This window comes from Anolis carolinensis, chromosome 1 (assembly GCF_035594765.1).
Source record: "Anolis carolinensis isolate JA03-04 chromosome 1, rAnoCar3.1.pri, whole genome shotgun sequence".
In the NCBI taxonomy this organism is placed as follows: Eukaryota; Metazoa; Chordata; class Lepidosauria; order Squamata; family Dactyloidae; genus Anolis; species Anolis carolinensis.
The window spans coordinates 21,058,718-21,080,114 of record NC_085841.1 but is presented as its reverse complement, the minus strand read 5'-3'; the positions used below and the strand labels follow the sequence as shown (position 1 = coordinate 21,080,114).

General features: G+C 41.9%; 1 protein-coding gene across 2 annotated transcripts in view; it reads right to left on the bottom strand.

The window, feature by feature from the left end:
• zc3h6 (zinc finger CCCH-type containing 6) overlaps positions 1 to 2,933 on the bottom strand; it is a 30,160-nt gene extending 27,227 nt beyond the window's left edge. For both annotated transcript variants that reach the window (XM_008120086.3, XM_008120087.3), the window contains exon 1: positions 1,889 to 2,933. In XM_008120086.3, coding sequence (XP_008118293.1) covers positions 1,889 to 1,980 — 92 coding nt within the window. In that variant the 5' untranslated portion in view covers positions 1,981 to 2,933. The remainder of the gene's footprint in view (positions 1 to 1,888) is intronic.
• Positions 2,934 to 21,397: the final 18,464 nt, after the last annotated feature.

Below are 21,397 nucleotides of genomic sequence, written 5' to 3'. Positions count from 1 at the left end.
GAGTACCTAGACATTCCTGTAGAGGTGTTTTCTCAAGAAACAAAGAACCTTTTAAAATGTGTTTTTTCTGCTTTCACGTGGGTCCTGCACTCCAAGGCAAGAATGAGGAAGGCTGACTGTATTTAGATACCAAGCAATCAGTATGTTCAGTATACTGTTGTAGTACTGGGACAGAATGAACAGTCTGACTTCTAAACACTGGGATGGAACAAAACAATAGCAGATCTCCCTCATTAACCAGGACTCCCAAATCACAGCAAAACAAAACAAGAAACCTATTCTTCTAAAACATTCTATTCAACATATTATGGGGGGGAAATTATTTAGAAGCAACTAATTGCTGAAATATAAGGGAGTAAACTTTTTGTTTTGCTCTGAATGATTAATTCTAAATATCCTGTTTTAAAGTTAACCATATTATTATTGGGACATAAGGGAATTTTTAAAGTACAAATAAACATGCAAATAAGCAAGGACAGCAGTCAACTCATAAAGGAGTTACTACTTCTGCAAAGTTATACATTTACAAGATCCAATTCTACTTCTCACACTATGTAGGGTCACTCTAATATAGATCAATGCATCTTCTGTTAGGGTAAACAAATGAGATGAAAACTGAATTTTTAATACCTACACATTTGTTGAGTCTTCCTTCTATAAATGAGAATACTTTGCATGAATATGATTTTGTACTTTCCGTCAGTTTTTAATTTTAAAATAACAGAAAGTCACAGAATAAGCTCAAAACTAGTAATTTAGTAATTGGCAACCATTTCTTTTAAAAAGAATTCACTATGTAACAGGTGGCATTTATATCAGTTCTGACAAAGCTTGTAATATACTACTTAGTATCCAGTTTGAAGAAAGAATTATTTCATTAACATGTAAAATGCTGCTACTTTACTAAAAGACTGCTGGTATGTAGATCTAGGTACAAGGCCCAGACCTGATTCACTGTTGCTGCGTGCAAGTCATTTTATCTCATACTAGCAGAAAATGGAAACAGACTATACCATAAAGTGCTTGGGGCTATGTATATGTTTTGTATCACTGATTTTAAAAATCCTTTATATGATTGTGGAGTGGAATAAGTTTTTACAGGGAGACTTGTTCATTATTGGAAACACGTTACTTTGATCAAAAAAATGCATACATGTCATTGAATGTATGGAAAATTATTTAAGGAGTCTCCTGTTTGAGAAACATGAAAAGTGAAATCTGTAGGGGGAAAAAGTCTGCTGAAAAGAGAGGAGGAAGATGCAGGATCTCAAACCACAGAAAGGGTTTGGGTTTGTTGGTTTAGGATTGAAAAGTGGCAGAGATAACATTGAATACGAACTCCCCTGCACCCCTCCCCTTAAATCTAGTTAAATGTGTACGGTGTCGACATTTACATGTAGCTTCATGTATACCACATGGGAGGAAAACACAACTGTTTTTGATTTCAAATGGGAGTGAGGAAAGAAGAACAATGGTGACATTATACAGACACCCACTGCGTGCGTTGTATGAAAAGATGGATTTTTTTCCTTTTAACAGAATGAAATGTATAAAAATAAAAAATGCATGCAAAATGCTCTTTGATCAAACATCCATGTATCTAGATTTATTATTTTTTTCTCTCTCTTAAATATATACCACCACCACCACCCTTTTTTTCAGGCTGAAGGTGACTTCTCCCCCATCACCCATCCCCATTACAACGCTATAGACATTATTTTTTCCTCCCCTTTTGTTTCTTAAATCCACCTAGGCACAATTTACGACATTATTATTATTACTATTATTATTATTACCACCATCATCTCACAGCATATCGTCATTTCTTATCGCCACTGAGAAGCGGAGAAGAAAGAAAGAAAGAGAGAGAGAAGAAGGGTTACTCGACCTTTCGTCCCCTGCATGTTGCCTGTCAGAGTCGGGCATGTTTTGGTCAAGAATTGGGTTTGGGGGCTTGGAGAACAAGCTTTCAAAGGCCATTGTGCTGGCTCTGGCTGTGTGTGAGGAGGAGGAGGAGGAAGGAGGAGAGAGGGAGGAAGGCTGGGCACTGCTGCTGCTGCTGCCAGTGGTTGGGAAGGGAGGGGAGGGAGGAGGCGCGATCACACACACAACATGCACACAAACCACACACACAACGAGGCAATCGCGAGCGCGCACAAAGAAGCAGCAGGAGGAGCGCCTCACCAAGAAAGAGAGTCCTTTCCCCTTCAGGATTCAGGGGAGGAACAATCACACATAGACACACACAACAAAAGGACCTGTGGGGAAAAGGACACGATTTTGTTTAAAAAGGCGACACAAAAGTCGTTCTATGTCAAGGTAAAAGCCTCACAAGGAAAAAAAAGGGCAATCACACATATACAAACAAGAGACTGGGCAGAAAGGGGTTTAACCCATCGCCACATTACTTTTAACAAGGGTGAAAGTGTCCTCCTTCCCTTCAAAGCTGTAGGGAATGGTCTATGGAAAGGCGAAAGTGTCCTTCCCCTCAAGGTTTCCCTCATGGGATAAGATCACACACTGGCATACAATGGGCCTATCCATCGCTTTGGAGGGTAGAAATGACCAAAATTTCCTTCAGACTCACACACACAACAGAAAGACCACAAATACAATAACAAAAGAATAGTCCTATGGGGAATGTCCTTCTCACACACACAAACCAACAAAGCAAAAAAAATGGCGCAGGAAGGGCTCCAAGGGCTCATTCCTGAGGGAAGGAGGGGGAGAGGGATTAGATCACATCCATTTTACACGCACGTCCACATCCAACGGGGGTGAGCTGCTGAAGGAAGGAGGGAAAAGGAGAGTCAAGGAGAGCCTGAGCAGCAGCTGCTGTTTGCTATGCCTTCCTGACAAACATGGCGCCCGCCCGTTTGCCTGTGTCCTCCACACAGAGAGAGAAAGAGAAGGAGGAGGAGAGCGAAATGGCGCGCGCGCGGGATGGGAGGGCTCACAAGATGGCGCCGCCGCTCTCACATAAACGCCGGAGAAAGGAAAGGAAAGCAAAGGAAAGGGCGGGAACAAGCCAGAGGCCCCAACCGCCGCCCGGGAAGCCAAAGCCGAAGCCGCGTTTGGTTGCGCGCGCGCTCCCGCTTCTGCCTTTCCCCTCCCTCCCCATTGGCTGCGCCGCCGTCACCGCAAAAAACCTCTCTGCGCTCTCATTGGTCCCCGCCCCGAAAGAGGTAAACGGGGATTGGGTAAATCGAGTGCCTCTCACGCGGCCCGCCCTTGAGAAGAAAAGCAGGAGGAAGAAAAATTGAATGGTTGGTTGGCCTTCTCTTGCTTTTTTTTTTTGTTTTGCTTTTTTTTGTCCCCCCCCCCCCAAAGGAAAAAAGTAAAATAAATAAATGTCCCTCCTCACAGTGCAAATCCCAAGATTCCATGGGAGATGGACGTGGCTATCCAAGGCCCCTTCCACACAGCTGTATAAAATTCCACATTATCTGCTTTGAACTGGGTTATATGGCAGTGTGGAGTCAGGCCCCTCCATACAGCTTTTAACCCAGAATAATAATAACTTCACTTCACTTTATTTCTTAATTAGTCGCTCTCCACCAGAGTGCTCCGAGCGACTTACAATTTAAAATATCATTCCACAATATAAAAACAATATAACAGCAGTGAACAAACAAATGATTAAAAAACAAGACAAATAAGATAGGCTAAAACATGTGGTCCATCGACTTCGTAAATCACACAATATAAAGGCAAAAATCCTACAATATCTGCTTTCAACTGAGTTATCTGAGTCCCCACTGCCATATATTCCAGTTCAAAGCACAAAATGGGGGATTTTATTCAGCTGTTTCATCTGTATGGAAGGGCCCTCAGATAATCCAGTTCAAAGCAGATATTGTGGAGGGTTGTTGTATGTTTTCCAGGCTGTATGGTCATGTTCCAGAAGTATTCTCTCCAGACAGGAATCAATCAGGGGCAGCTAACGACTCTGAACAAATGATTCCCCCAAGCCAGGATGCGAGGCTGGGAAGGCCATTTAATGCTAACAAACGCGATTAATTACAACATTCACACTGGCCTCCAACAGACAAGAGTTCTTCCCCCCACCCAGGAACCTCTACAGATATATAAACCCTCCTTGCTTAGTTTCTCCATACCTCACAACCTCTGAGGATGCCTGCCATAGATGTGGCCGAAACGTCAGGAGAGAATACTTCTGGAACATGGCCATACAGCCAGGAAAACATACAACCCTGTGATCCCGGCCATGAAAGCCTTCGACAACACAGATATTGTGGATTTTCTGCCTTGACATTCTGGGTTATATGGCTGTGTGGAAGGGCCCTCAGTTCAAAGCAGTTATTGGGCTCTTCCAGACAGGCCCTATATCCCAGGATCTGCTTTAAACTGGATTATATAAACAGAAAACCTGGGATCAGACCCTGAGATATACAGTAGAGTCTTACTTATCCAACATAAATGGGCCGGCAGAACGTTGGATAAGCGAATATGTTGGATAATAAGGAGGGATTAAGGAAAAGTCTATTAAACATCAAATTAGGTTATGATTTTACAAATTAAGCACCAAAACATCATGTTATACAACAAATTTGACAGAAAAAGTAGTTCAATACACAGTAATGCTATGTAGTAATTACTGTATTTACGAATTTAGCACCAAAATAACACAATGTATTGAAAACATTGACTACAAAAATGCGTTGGATAATCCAGAACGTTGGATAAGTGAGACTCTACTGTAGTACCTGTCTGGAAAGGCTCATTGTGGATTATCTGCCTTGATATTCTGGGTTATATTGTAGCGGAAGCCAGACTTCCCCTCTTCTCGGCTTCTCGTGTGTCTGTGCGGACGCAGTGGAAGTAGGAGACAGACAACTGGAGTTTTTTCCAAAGAAAGCAGTTTACTAAAGTTCATGCAGCTGCAGAGGTTCATCCCACGCACAACTAGGTGCTGAAAAGGGAGAACCCCGCTGACAGGGTCAAGTGTCTATTTATACAATTCAATGGGTTCGGTTTACGACCGCCCACATATCAAACCATTGGTGCATATTTGTGGTGCAGTATTACATTTTGTCATTACTTTCGTTTCTCTCAAAACACATGATTTCGGGGAAATCATGTGATAACCCATCGGCTGTGTACCTGGCCTGCTCGTACCTCCTTATATGGCCATTTCCTCCTACCCCTTCATTCCTGCCTTATTCCCCCATTTTTTAATTTTTTTTTTTGCGAAGCGTGTATACAAAAGCTGAAGCAAACCAAATGAGCAGACTTATGGGTCCCTCCAATCCCTTCTAGCTTGCAGCCGAGCTATCTTTTCAGTGGAAAATGAGCGCAGAATAGCATTTGTACATAGTTTCATCACCAGAGGTAAACAACACATGAGGATTAAAAATATTAATCAGGTTTTAGAAAGGATATAGTCCACAGTAGAATTCTTATCTAGCCCAGTCATTTGGCTTCTTCCGATGATGGATTTGTTGCTATGGCCAGAGGTGGCCATTCACATACATGTCCAACTTTCAGGTCTTTTCAGTCTTTGGCATAAAGTCAAACTGGGGGTGTGTTTCCTCTTCCTTGATCAAAGGAATAATGTTCAGTTAATTTGAAGAAAGTCTCTTTTCGTCCAATCAAGTCTCTAGTCTCTAAGAATAGTCTCTGTGTAAAGAAAAGTCTGTAAAGAAAATCTCCATCTCTCACAGGGCTTTAGCTGTCATACCCAGTATACCCAGCGTGTGGTGTGGGGTAGACTCAACCCCTGCGGGTTTTGGATTCCAAAACAGGCCTTCCAGTAATAATGCCTTATGGATCTCCATTTTGGAAAACAGGCCTCTCAGTAACAATGCCTTATGGATCTCCAATTTAGGAACAGGAGTCCAAAAAGCTGAAAAAGAAAGCAGGAAGATAGTGAGAGAGAAGGGGGGGAACGGATTACCCATCTGTCGATCATCCTGTTCGGCATCACTTTTGTCTCAGCCAATCTTGTTGAAATCCCTTGTCTCTCCACGGGTGGGGCAGGTAGGCCACTATTCAGCTCCCAAACGACCCCTCCATGGCCTCTTGAGAAACGATTCCTCCATGGGCCTTCTTTCGCGATCTGCAGCAATCCTTTTTACTCTGGTCCTGCTGCAATGGTTAACTTATTTTATTCTTTGTCACATTGTCTCCGTGCTATATCCTCCTTTTGGCTTAAAAAGCAAGGTTGTTAGATGGCATATGAAAAAGTCCCTCATTGTCTCTCAAATCCGGCAAAAATCCAAATTATTTGCAATGTCCCGTTACAAAAGGTCCTAACCAGGAGAGTTGGGTCAAAATAGAAAATTGTATGTTGTTGAGTTGGTCAGCCCTTACAGCCTCCAGCCTGATGCCACACTCCATCACAGCCTTAGCACTCAGCAACACCTATAGGCCTTCCCAGGCCTCTCAATAAACATGTCTCATAGACTTCTGGTTTTATCCCATACAGGAGTTCAGGACCTGTAAGAGACTAGCAAAAAACAATGAGAGGGAAAAGAAGGGGAGGGAAATACTCATTCTTCCAGGCTGTATGGCTCTTGAAGCACTCTCTCTAGTCGTTTCGCTCACATCCACGGCAGGCCTCCTCAGAGGTTGTGCCTTCGACAACACACTCATCTGTCTTGAAATCCAACAAAATCTTTCTTCTCCGCATCTTTTTCTTTTCTTTTCCGCAAACGATTTAACAATCGTCTATCCACTTGCTGCAATGCAATCTTCCACTCCAGTCCTGCTGCAGTGTTAAACTTACTCAACTCCCCTTTTACACCGACTCGTTGCTACATTCTTATTCTTCAGCTTTAACAGATCAAAATTTGTTAGTAACACACGTTGAAAAGCCTCCTGCCGCTTCTCAAATCTGGCAAAATCCAGGCTGGGGGCGATGGAAAAAATGCCCCTATTTGCATGATCTAATGTCCCGTTTACAAAAGTCCTAGTCCTCCCTTTCCGTAACCTTTGGAAAGAGCTGGGCCAAAATCACAAAGTCCAGAATCCAAATCTCACAAAATTATTATGAAGCAACATGAGATGTAGCCAATTATATCATGCCTTTGGTTCTCAAAAGGATAACTTTTTATCACTTGGGCACTAGCTCCCTTTTTGAATAAAATGTCAATCAAAAATTTAAAAATCAATGTCAGTTCTTAATCCTTCTGTGTCAGGAATATGGGATCAATTTTTTTTCAAAAATAAATATATTTTTTTGCACTGCCACCTTGTGACAGTTTTCCATACAAAGTCTCCACAACTAATAACTCCTCTCCTTGTCCTCTCTTTTCAGTATCCATCTCCTCTCCAAAACATTCATTCACATTCCTTCTCCTTGACTTACCAAGATTACTTGTATTCCAAAGTGCTGCAAAAAAGAACTTTTAACATTTCCCTATAACCTGTAGGGGGTTTAAACAGTCTGTCGAACAGAAAAAGGGGAAGTAGCCCACAGAGGCTTGAGTTTTCAAAAGTACACTTGTTCAGGCTCATTTTTTTTCCTTGAGATTCAATTTCTGGGCAAATGTCCAGCTCTTATCTGTTGTATCACCATGTTCTCCAAAAACACTGAAGCATTGTTCTTTCAAAACAAGGATTTTTTTTTTCTTTTCAAGCCTAAGACCATTTTTTTTCCAAAAAAAAAGATATCTACAGCTTCCGAATTGCTTCTGAACAAACATGTTGGCTTTTTCTCAAGACATTTTCCCAGGTCAGAATGCACAGCACACAGAAACCAGGATTTTTTCTCATTTCAGGAAATAGCAGATATTTACACACAGAATGATTTAACCAAAATCACTCTACATCTCTTATTTAGAATCACATCACTCAATTGTCATCTTTTTTCATTAAATTCACATGTCCAACATACATTTTAAAATCTACTAACATTGTTTATAACTCTTTATGCATTTTGAATTCAACACATACATCTCATTCACACAAGGTCAACAGGAATTCTGATTAGTGGTTAGTTGTTTAGATAAAGTCACACACTCTCTCTCAGCTCATGAAACATTCTCACCCAGTTGTCCCAAAACAAGTCCAAAGCAAGGATTTAAGATCCAGGTGAAAGACAGAACCCCAATATATATATATACATCATCACTCATTTATCATCATTTTTCTTTCTTTTTTTTCCCCTCATATTAAATTCACATTACATTTTTAAAACTCCACTAGTTCACAGCGGCTTTCGTTGACCTTGGCTGTCCACTGGAATTCCATTATCTTTCTCTGGGCATTTCACCTGAGTTTAACAAGTTCATAACTTATCGTTTTTACCTTGGACTGTCTGCCAAGATTTTCCCACTATCTTTTTTGGCATGAGGCCCAGATGCAAAGAAAACTTTTTAAGAAAACAGCCTTTGTTTCTCAGAAATAACAAGGAAAACTCTTTTGAAACACAATTTAACCTTTTAAACATTTCTCATAGAAATTATATGCTTAGTTTCCATTTATGCCAAGTAACTCAAAATAATTCCAGTTTTCTTGCACACACAAAGTCCTCATCAAAGGCTCTCTTTTGAAAGACGGTCTCTGAACCTCAACACAATTTTAACAGCCTCCCTCCCTTTTTCTGGCCTCTCTGCAGCTTGTCAGCAAAAGTAAACTAACAACACAGACAGACCCTCTTCGAATCAGATTTTTTCAACCGTAATAAAACATTTCTAGATATTTGTGCTCAACATTTTTTGTATAAATCTATAGACTCATTTTTTTTCCTTTTTGTTTTCAAAAGGGTATGTCACCTTCCCCTTTTTTCATTTTTTTTTCCTTTCCCCGGGAGTTGCGACTCAGTCTTGGATGGATTTCACCCTCATGAGCCCTGGTGGCACTCAGTCTTGGATTTTCATCCTCATGAGCTCTGGTGGCACTCAGTCTTGGGTTTTCATCCTCATGAGTCCTGCACGACTTGGTCTTGGGGCACGCTCACAAGTCTTGTTCTCTGGGGAATTCCTTCTACGGCTCTACTTGCAACTGAGCCGAAATTGTCTAACATACACTGTAATGGGGTGGTGGATTTGAACCCACTGCCTCCCATCCTGCCTAATAGAGGGGACTGCCTTGGCCTTGGCCTGGGCACCCGGACACTCAACGGTATGCGTCAGGAATCACAAGACAGAACCCCTTTCTACCTCCCTGGGAACCTTTGTGTGTCCCTCCCGGCGCCGGTATATGTGTTCCCTAGTGTCTTACTTGACCACTATACTTGCCAGATTGCTGTAGACGTCGGACCAACCCTCGCCCCTGGACTTTTCCCTGGATCCTTTCCTCCCGGCTGGTTTCTATGGAACCTCGCTGTCGTTGCGGCTCCCACCGTCGGCCGGCGTTGGCATCAGAGGCAAGTACCGCAGACGGTCTTGCAATATTCAGGGGCCCCTTCTCGTTTCACGGTAGTTGCCTCCGGCCCCCACCGCCGAGTTGGGACCGTCCCGCCAACGGGATCCGTCTCCGACCTCCTGGCCCGTCTTATTGTGGGATCACGTCGGGGTCACCAGAAAATGTAGCGGAAGCCAGACTTCCCCTCTTCTCGGCTTCTCGTGTGTCTGTGCGGACGCAGTGGAAGTAGGAGACAGACAACTGGAGTTTTTTCCAAAGAAAGCAGTTTACTAAAGTTCATGCAGCTGCAGAGGTTCATCCCATGCACAACTAGGTGCTGAAAAGGGAGAACCCCGCCGACAGGGTCAAGTGTCTATTTATACAATTCAATGGGTTCGGTTTACGACCGCCCACATATCAAACCATTGGTGCATATTTGTGGTGCAGTATTACATTTCGTCATTACTTTCGTTTCTCTCAAAACACATGATTTCGGGGAAATCATGTGATAACCCATCGGCTGTGTACCTGGCCTGCTCGTACCTCCTTATATGGCCATTTCCTCCTACCCCTTCATTCCTGCCTTATTATGACTGCCAATTTGCTAACGCATCACATTGTAGGCTCATGTTTAACTTGTTGTCCACAAGGACTCCACTATCTTTTTCACACACACTGCTGTCGAATCAGGCGTCCCCCCATTCTGTATCTTTGCATTTCATTTTTTCTGCCTAAGTGGAGTATCTTGCATTTGTCCCTGTTGAACTTCATTTTGTTAGTGTCGGCCCATCTCTCTAGTCTGTCAAGATCGTTTTGGATTCTGCTCCTGTCTTCTGGAGTATTAGCTATCCCTCCCAGTTTGGTGTCATCTGCAAACTTGATGATCATGCCTTCTAACCATTCATCTAAGTCATTAATAAAGATGTTAAACAGAACCAGCCCCAGGACGGTACCCTGCGGCACTCCACTCGTGACTTCTTTCCAGGATGAAGAAGACGCATTGGTGAGCATTCTTTGGGTTCGTTCACAACCAATTACAGATCCCCTAACTGTAGTTTTGCCTAGCCCATATTTGACTATCTTGTTTGCCAGGAGGTCATGGGGGACCTTGTTGCAGGCCTTACTGAAATCCAGATACGCTACATCCACAGTGTTCCCCGCATCTACCCAGCTCGTATCTCTATCAAAAAAAGAGATCAGATTATTCTGGCATGATTTGTCAGATTAGTCTGACAGAGCCTTCTCGGTGGTGGCCCCTCAACTATGGAACTATGGAACCCCAGAGAGATTAGATCAGCTCCCTCCTTCCTGACCTTCCACAAAAAAAGTGAAGACGTGGCTCTTTGACCAAGCTTTCGAAAATCTAGTGCATTAATTAGATACGAAAGATGTGTAATTGACTTATGGAATGGCCCTGTGGATTACGTGATTTAACTTGTTATATGGATTCAAATGCTTTTAGTTGTTTTAATGGTTTTTTTCGTGTCAGGAGCAACCGGAGTTGCTTCTGGAGTGAGAGAATTTGCCATCTGCAAGGACGTTGCCCAGGGGACGCCCGGATGATTTGATGTTTTTACCATCCTTGTGGGAGGCTTCTCTCATGTCCCCGCATGGAGCTGGAGCTGAAAGAGGGAGCTCATCTGTGCTCTCCCTGGGTGGGATTCGAACCTGGCAGCCTTCAGGTCACAAGGCTTTTATCCCCTAGGCCATCGGAGGTTTGTTTTTATTTTTACTATGTTTTAAAAGGCATTGCCTATGTTGTGAAGCCACCTTGAGTCCCCTCCAGGGTTGAGAAAGGTGGAATAAAAGAGCTGCAAATAAATAAATAAATAAATAAATAATATTGATATTGAGCACACAATCCCACCCCCCACCCCCCAGGTCAAAATTATAATACATTTCCTCGCTGAAGCTGCGGGTGGGAGGGGGACAAACTGCCAGATGAGAACCCATTTAACTCACAATGGTCAGTTGTTGGCCTCATCACACTAGAGAAAAAATCCACTTAAAACTGGTTTCTGCCTCCTACAGAATTGTGGGGCTTGTAGTTTAGGAAGGAGCCTTTAACAGCCTCACTAAACTACACATCCCAGAATTCTGCAGAAAGCAGAAACCGTATTTTAAGTGGATTTTTTCTCTAGTGTGATGCCAGTGAACGATTGGGGATACGGAGAAGCTCAGCAGCAGCTACGGGTGCACGGGATACTTTTAGCTACAATCTTTTCCCATTTGACTAGTTTATTACAATATAACCCTTCAATTTGCTTCTTTGTATCTTCTTTGTCTCTTGAGCCAATTCTCTCACACCAGAAGTGACTTGCAGTTTCTCAAGTCGCTCCTGACACGAAAAAAATCCAAACACAAAGGACTCAAGCACCCATCATCTACGGGGCCAATCCATCTCTATTGGCCCCCATAACCCTAATTGTGCAGAGGATGACAGGATCAATTCGCCCCCCCCCCCTTTGTCCAGTCACTTGGACATAAAGGAAGTATTGATCACCTGGCACAACTGCCTTGATACCTGGAGGCCGTGCCCCATCTTCCCACGATGACATTTCCCTTTTCCCAGCAATGGACAACATGATCCAATCACCTGAATCCATATTCTGATTTGGAAATCAATGGACAACAGTGCCAAGGGCATTATACTCATTTGCTGAAGATACTTAGAGCTATTTATCATCACAATAGAACGCATGGGAGCTGACGGCCCTCTTTGTTCATCCCTAGGTTGGGACTCTTTACATTTCCTTTGTCCAACTGGTCAGCCTGCCTTCGTCAGCCATCAGAGAGCAGAAATCTGCATTGGAAGCAGGGACAACTTTTTGATTAGTTGGCAGGCACTGCATTCCCGCCTCCTATGGAGATTTCTCCTAGCTGGTTGTGACATTAGCCCGGCTCCACCAATCATGGCAAAGCCGGCCCCAGCTGGGGCTTGAGCGGGAAATACAAAGGATTTGAGTGTATAAAATGTCTATCTTTGCCTATACAAAGCATCTCACCTTCCTTTGGCACAGTGGTTCTCAACCTAGGGTCCCCAGATGTTTTTGGCCTGTAACTCCCAGAAATCTTAACAGCTGGTAAACTGGCTGGGATTTCTCAGAGTTGTGGGACAAAAACATCTGGAGATATGGCTTACCGTGAGCTGTCATCTTTTCCAGCTGGATCGAAATAAAATTACCTTGGTGGCTTCTTCTTCAACTTGGTGAGATGTCTTGATTGGGGAACATTGGTTTAGCTTCTGTTGAAAAAAAAAGGAATGCCTTTGGGTTGGAAAGATTAGCCGTTTACAAGAAACGTTGCCCAGAGGACGCCCGACTGGATTCACTCAGTCTTTGAGGAGGCTCTTTCTATGTCACCATGTTTAAAGCTACAGACAATGCAGTCGCTGTTGCCCACTTTTGGTCTAAAACTATTTAGCTGCTTGTGATTTCCTTTATTTCATCACTTTTAAATTTATTTATTATGCAATGCTTTTGACACAAAATAAATAAATAAGCTTCTGTTGGAAATAGCAAACTCTCAAGCCACTCACTATTTAGTTGTTAATGTATATATTTGGTAACCTGAATTCTATGTGTATGTTGATTTGCCGGTCTATTTGACTTTGGTGTGGGAAGAGTCATAGACATGTGATTATACTGAGCATGTGCAAACTCAAGACTCCATTTTGTATTTAGTATATGTTATGGACTTCTATGGAGAAGTATCTGTTTGAACTTCAATGGGAGCAGATGTCTTGCATCAAACCTCATAGGAGGTGAATGCATGCAAGTTGCTGTTTGGACTTGATTGGCAAAGTCAGTTTAGAGACTTCAATATTTGCTTATGAACTTCAATGAGTACAACTATACTCAAAGACTATAAACTATTGATAAAGACTGATACCCTGTGTTCCCAACACAGAGAGAAGAAGCTATATCCTATCTGTAACTGAAGCTATATCCTATCTGTAAGAAATGTGCCTGTATGGTGTATTACTACAAGTAATTTTTCAAAGAAGACTTTGTTTTAGCTTTGTTTTAACTAAGAGGTTTAAAGGGAGTATATATCTTTTGGGCAATTTCAACTGCAAAGAAACAGTATATCTGCTAACCAAATATATTTTTGCAGTGGCATGTCTTTACCCTTGGCACTCTAAAGACATGGTTCTTCAGTTTAACAGCTGAATTTACCAGTGTTCTATTACATTAATGCTTGTGAATATTACTTGTTCAAAGAGTTGACTTCTAACAAGGTCATACTTTTCTTGACTAGTGGTTTTCCAAAGGTGGTCTCCACATATTCATGGAGATTCACATTAGCCAAGAGGATATGTGCCCATAGATTGGGTGCATTTATGTTCCAATAGCTTATGCAATAAGTTATGTTTTGCGATAGGTTGTGGAACATCCAATAGCTTCGTTTTCTCGTCAGGCACATGGAGCCCAGGCAGCCCATTGCCGGAGCCAGTATCCACTTAACAGAACCCGATATCCACATTCCGGGTTTCGCTATCCATGGCCTGGATCTCATTATCCGTGGCCAATTCAAATTGCCGATTTCAATATAGCTGCGTGGAAGGGCCCCAAATGGAATAGCAGCGCTGTAATATAGCCATGACAATTAAAGTGGTATAATAATGTTCTAAAAGTGGTTGATGTGATAGGGCTATAAACTCATAGCACTGTTATTCCGTTTTAAATGCCACAGCTGCCGAATGACCAATCGGAGTGCAAGCGCATAAATGACATGTGCATAAATAACGTGAATGGAAGTAAGTAAAGGTTTTCCCCTGACATTAAGTCTAATCATGTCCAAATCTGGGGGGTCGGTGCTTATCTCCATTTCTAAGCTGAAGAGCCAGCATTATCCATAAACACCTCCTAGGTCATGTGGCCAGCATGACTGCAAGGAGCGCCGTTACCTTCCCACCGGAGCGGTATCTATTGATCTACTCACATTTGTATGTTTTCGAACTGCTAGGTTGGCAGAAGCTAGGACTAACAGTGGGAAGTAGTTGTGTCAGTCTTCGTAATTCAATATTGTGTTGTAAAAGACATACTTAATGTACTTGTGTGAAATAAAGAATAAATATAGATTTTTGTACATGAACAAATATAGATTGTTGTACATGAATAAGTGTAGATATTACATGGAAAAAAAGACATTTCCTAAAAATAAGCCTAAATGAATGTTCTGGAGCAAAAATTTATATAAGACCCAGCCTTATTTTCAACGAAATATGGTATAGTTGTGTCACTGATAAAACAGAAGTACTACACACTACACCCTTCCAGACAGCCATATGGCCCAGAATATCAAGGCAGAATAACCCACAATATCTGCTTTGAACTGGAATATTTGAGTCCACATTGCCACATATCCCAGTTCAAAGCAGATAATGTAGGATTTTATTCAGCTGTGTGGAAGGGGCCTGAAATAGTTGATTGTAGTTTGCCTTCTTATGCCTTACTTTTCTAGGTATGGAATATTCTTTACCTTCTAGCTTTCCAAAAGCACATTCTTTGCCCACCAGAGGGCATATATGCTCTGTCTGTGACAATATTTCACTTCTTGACAATCCCTTGATGGTGAAAGATTACTGGAACATAACAAATAGGGCATACATTGGAGAATTTATGGTTCTCCAAACAAAATGCATGCATAATCATTTTCACAGGGATCGTCAGTGCTGAAATTACACTTTATAGGTTTATAGCACAAATAAGCTTGTGGCATGGCTTTTGCATATGTAGTTTTGGGAAATGTATAATTGGAAAAAACTTGTTGGCATTATTAGGTGATCAACATGACATGTGGATGCATTCTGCTGTATAGGTCTATAGTGGCAAGGATTCTTAATGCACAAACGTAGAAAAGTAAGGCAATCCTTTCACAGAATCAGTTTCATAGAGTTGGAAGAGACACACAGCCACAGAAACATTCATAATATAAAACACATAAATAATTCATATTAATAAACCTCAATTGTCATCTATGCTACATAAAACTAAATAAAGGGGCAACAAAAGCAAAACAGGAGGCTTCAAGTCTCACAGATAAAGGTATTATTTGCCTCTTAAACCTACTTGTAGTATAAACTATGTTATTTTTAGGTAACATATTTAAACAGTTACTTAACATGATTTTTATTATTCTTCAAACATTATAACTGATTATCTGTCCTAATTTTCTCGAGCATGTGTCGCAATTGCTTGCCAGTCTTGCTTAAACTTCGCTGCTATACTGAGTTGGATCAATTTCTGAACACTCTTAAAAGGTGGTTGTTAGTCTATCCTTTTCGGCTAAATCAAGGAGAATATGTCACTCTGCTTCTTTGGAGGATTTTAAACAGAGGCAAGATAGGTGAAACTTCAGGAGAGAATGCTTCTGGAACATGGCCATGCAGCCCGGAAAACTCACAGCAACCCAGGATGGCCATCTGTTTGGGATGCTTTGATTGTGCTTTTCCTGCAGGGCAAGGGGTTGGATTAGATGATCCCTTTCACAGGCAGGAGGATTGTAAGTACAGCAGACCCTCTTTATCCATGAATTCTACATCCATGGGTTGAACCATGGATGGTTTGAAAATATTTTCTTAAAATTACTAAATCAAACCATTTAACTATACCATTGTATATAATGGGACTTGAGCATCCACATGTTTTAATATTCACAGGGAGACCTGGAACCAAATCTCAGCAGACACCAAGAACCCGCACTTTCTCTGGCCCAGTTGATTTTTATGAACTCCCTCTGGTTTTTTTATCTAACCATGTTTATTTTTGATGTGATTTTATTATGTTTTATTAATCTGTTTTACTTTGATGTGTTTTATTACAATGATTGTAACCACCTGGTCTTAGTCCCGTGTAAGCCGCCAAAGTCCCTTCAGGGAACTGGAGGTGGGGTATAAAAATAACGTTGTTGTTGTTGTTGTTGTTGTTGTTATTATTATTATTATTATTATCTTGGAATCTAAGCAGGGTCAACCCTGATTAGTACTTTGATGAGAGACTTCCAATGAATATCATACACACACACATACATACATACACACACACACCGCAGTTGCTTAAATGTCCAGTGATGATTCTTTAATTTAGTACTTTGTTTAGGATGGGGTGGACAAACCAAAATCCAAAGTACATAACAGTCTTTCCCAAGTTAAAAACAAAAAGGCATTTTGTAAGTACTTATCATTTCAGATGGATGAGGACCTGCATTAGGAAATCTCTGGCCCATTTACTGTGTTACTCAATAAATGACTCTGCTGTATATTTTTATAGCTTCTGTTTTGTAAACAATTTTTTGTAACTAAGTCATTTTGTTGGTTTATGGTATAAATTGCTAACGGTATACTCTCCAGTCATCTTTTTTCCTTTCGCAAGTGCAAAATGGAGCCTAAATTAACCGAAAAACATGCAAAGAGCAACCCCCTCCAGCAAACATTGTTTAACTATAATTACATGTGTTTGTGTTGTCAAGGAAAAATGGTAGGCCCATAGGAAGCTCAAAAGTGGCACTTTTTCATAGCTTTCACATATAATTAAACTTGTCCAGTGTGGTGAAAGAAATCCCTCAACACAGTTTACACTCTCAGATTACACAAACACTTTAGGAGCCAGGCTTTGGTGTCTATAACTTAGCAACATACTTAGCAACCATAACAAATAAAAATATTATGGTTGAAAATTTCATTAATGTCTACAGTGGGATTAATAAGTGTTTTGGAAAGTGTTCTTGCTCCTTGGATCTAGTAAAAGTGCTTAAATAGAAGACCTTCAAAGGGATGAGACATCTACAATTACTGACCCCAAAAAATATAAGCGAATCCCGACAATTCGATGTTGGGGTTAAGCGGTAATCAAGTTAGCAAACCTTGGGCTGATATACAATTATTTCCTCCCACCTTCAATACCAATGTTGATTTATGAAGTTGAAGATGAAACAGACATAATGAACTGTTTGAAAATAGGTAGCAAAAAAAGATAACAGAATGAAAGCTGGGAAAATACATGTTGCATTAGAGCCCTGAAACACCTTTTCACCCACAAACCACACTCTTTCCAGGTATTCCAGTATGTGAATGTTTATTAAAAGAAAAATATATAAAGAATAAGCAAATCCACAAAGGAGAAACAAAGTTTAAACAGTTATTTCTGAGATAGCCAAGATTCCAGAATCCTTTCAAATATGGCCTCAAGAGTCAATCCTCAGATATATTCATAAACATGATAACATGAATCCAAGACAGGCAATATATGCCACACATGAAACTGGAACCGGGAACAAACTTAAAAACTTGAATACATGAGTATACAAACGTAGGGCCAGGAACTGAAAGCTGTTCACCTGAATACAATGTTGCTCTCACAAAGGATTGTACCAGCCGAAACGCACTTCAAAGTCCTCAAGCCCTCCCATGACATCATTCCTCACACACCTGCTTTTCCTGTCGTTATTTCTAAGCCACTGGGAAAAGTGAGTCTCTCTCTGTTGTATGCTCTGCCTCTGAAGTTCCAAGTGCCTTGATCTGGACAAACATTCATCTCCCACATTTTTCACAGCCTGCACTTCTGGCAGATTCTCATGAAAACTGATAGCGCTTTCTCCAGTCTCGTGGGAACTGCCAGGAGATTCCAAAAATACATCTAATAGGAAATCAATTCCTGACTTTCTTTACAGTGGTTATAGAAATAGATAGAGCACCCCTTATCCAGAATTCAGAAATCCAAAATTGTCCGCATGAGTTGGACAATTGAGATGGTGATACCATTGCTTTCTGATGGTTCAATGTACACAAACTTTGTTTCATACACAAAATTATTAAAATATTATGTATGAATTTACCTTCAGCCAATGTGTTTGAGGTATATATGAAACAAATGAATTTCATTTTTATATTTGTACCTCATCTCCATGTTACTTCCTTTGGTACATATATTCAAATACAGGTATTCTGAAAACCAACGAAAACATCCAAAATCTAAAACACTTCTGCTTCCAAGCATTTCAGATAAGGGATTTTCAGTTTGTAGTAGAGTTGGCTCAAAGGCATTCTAATGAAAGGCATAAAAACAGCTTCTGAAGATACACACAAAGGAGTCCATTATTCAAATGACTAAACTATTTGCCATACAGTGTCACCTTTACTGTCACAGGCAACAAAATGGACCCAAGAATAAGAATTTTTCAGATGTTCTGTTTGTTCTAGTTAAACAAATGCCTGGTCTTGTGTAAATGGACTTGGGTTGAACCTTATTGGAAAATTTCTTTTAATAGACTAAAAACCCAACTATAAATATAAGATACAACAAATGATTTTAAAACAGTTTTAAATAATTAATGGTTCATTTCTCCATGGACGATGTCTGCCTTGTAATAAACTTTCCTTAAACAATGTAGATGGTATTTAAACAAATCATGCTCACCCATCCAAAGTTTCCTTAGTTTAATTGCTTCCGTGAATAACATGATGATAGAGAGCAAGATCTCTCTAGCATGTAGTGATTCTAAATCCTACTGATATTTTTGAGAATATTAAAATGCACTCAAACTTAACAAAAATTAAAGAATAGAAACATATGCAAAAAAGAAAGAAAGGGTGTGTAATAAAAGGAAAAATGGAAAGAAAAAGAAAAAAGCGACTTCCAGTCTCTATTTCCGTTATTGTGTATATAGTTATTGAAACTTCCCATTCCAAACATTGTGGCATAGTATCTTCTTTCAATAACAGTCTTGGTCAGCAGTGGCTCACAAAATAACCCATTTAAGGTGGAATCAGGTGTCAAACAGGGATGTGCTATTGTCCCAACCTTATTTTCCATCTTGCTATGATACTTCATCTTGTTGATGGGAAGCTTCCCATAGGAGTGGAAATCATCTATCAGATAGATGGCAAGCTATTTAACCTCAGCAGACTGAAAGCCAAAACCAAGGTCACCACAACATCTGTTATAGAACTGCAATATGCCGATGATACCGTAGTCTATGCGCATTCAGAAGAAGACCGACAAACCATTCTAAAAACTGTGTTGTCGAAGGCTTTCATGGCCAGGATCACAGGATTGTTGTATGTTTTTCGGGCTCTAAGGATGCCTGCCATAGATGTGGGTGAAACGTCAGGAGAGAATACTTCTAGAACATGGCCATACAGCCTGGAAAACATACAACAACCCCACTCTAAACACCTTTGCAGAAGCATATGAGAAGCCTGGCCTCTCATTGAACATTGAGAAAACCAAAGTGCTCTTCCAACAGGCACCATCCAATCCCAGAAATACAGCTTAATGATATAATGTTAGAAAATGTTGACCATTTCTGCTATCTTGGCAGCCACCTCTCCACAAAAGTCAATATTGACACTGAAATACAACACTGTCTGAGCTCTGCAAGTGCAGCATTCTTCTGAATGAAGCAGAGAGTGTTTGAGGATCAGGACATCTGTAGGATACCAAAGTGCTTTTTTATAAAGCCATTGTCTGCCCAAGCCTGTTATATGCCTGCGAAATGTGAACTGTCTACACACTCAACTCCTGGAACAATTCTATCAGCGTTGCCTTCGAAAAATCCTGTGAATCTCTTGGGAAGATAGGCGGACAGATATCAGCGTGCTGGAAGAAGCAAAGACCACCAGCACTGAAGTGATGCTCCTACGTCATCATCTTTGCTAGACTGGCCACATTGTCTAAATGCCTGATCACCATTTCCCAAAGCAGTTATTCTATTCCTAACTCAAGAACAGAAAATGGAATGTTGGTGGACAGGAAAATTTAAAGATGGGCTTAAAGTTAACCTTAAAAACTGTCAAGAACTGGGGAGCCCTGGCCTTAAGCTCTTTAGCTGGAGGTCAGCTGTGATCAGCGGTGCTGCGGAATTTGAAGAGGCATGAATGGAGGGCAAAAGGGAGAAACGTGCCAAGGGGAAGGCACATCTGTCAGAACCCTGCTACTAGAGCCTGGATGTGGCTCTGAGTTTCAGGGTCACTGACATTGATAAGACACCTGCGGCTCAGGACTCGGAGAAGAAACGGCTGCTGGACTTGGCGGGGAATTTGCGCGGGGTTTTGCTGAGCGGGAAGAGACTTTTCAAATGAGGGGGAGGGTATATAAAGGATGGTTGGCCGGAGCCTCCCATTCTTGGCTTTTTTGATGTTCATGTTTCCTACAGTAAAAGTTTCTGGTGATAACACAGAGAGTCTCGTGTGTTCATTCAGGAGCGGCTGTGGTGAGCTGACACTAAGCCAAGAATACGGACACCATCCCGCTGTAGCGGTGAGGTGTAACATGCAAGTGGAGGATGAAGAGCTCTTGGGCGCAGGAGGAGGAAGGTCGGAAAGGGCCACTCCCGAGCCGGACGCTGAGTTCCACCAGCTGGCGGCCCTGGCGTCATCCACCGCTTATGCCCAGCCAAATGGGGTAACCCAGAGGCGTGGAGTGGTGCGGGGAGACAGCACCGGAGGAGAGGAAGGTTCACCTTCCCCAGGCCCACAAAGGATGGTGTTTCTGGAGGAGAGGATGTCGGCGATGGAGACCACCCTGGCGGTGATGTCGAGGGCGATGGAGCGCCTGGCGTTTTTGGCGGAGCCAGAGAGAGGAAGGGAACTTCGGGCTGGCTCAATGTGGGACGTGAGCGTGGGAAGCAGCCAGGGCTTTGCAGACCTCCCAGCACCGAAGGGAAGGGAAATGCGGAAGGAGCCCGGCGCCCGGCCCAAGACCCAAACAAGCCTGACGCGGGTGGAGGAGAGTGACGACGAAGGGGAAAAACCTCCGAGAATCCCAGCTACGCTCCCAGCTGAGACCCTGGTGCCCCTGGCGAATGCCGGGCGTGGCACAGGGCCAAGAGAAGCAGCAGCGGGGCCCACTGGTCCGCAAGGGGGCTTGCGACGGGCGGAGAATTGGGGATTGCCACCACAGGGACCCCTACCGAGACGAGAGGAACTAAGGATCGAGTTTGGGGGAGAGTCCTCTGAACTGGATTTTTTCCTGACCACGGTGAGGGGCTATATGGAGGACAATGCTCACACTTTTAGAACGGAATCCAGCCGGATACGGGCCATTGGTGCAGTGTTGAAGAGGGGAGCGGCCAGCTGGTACGTTCA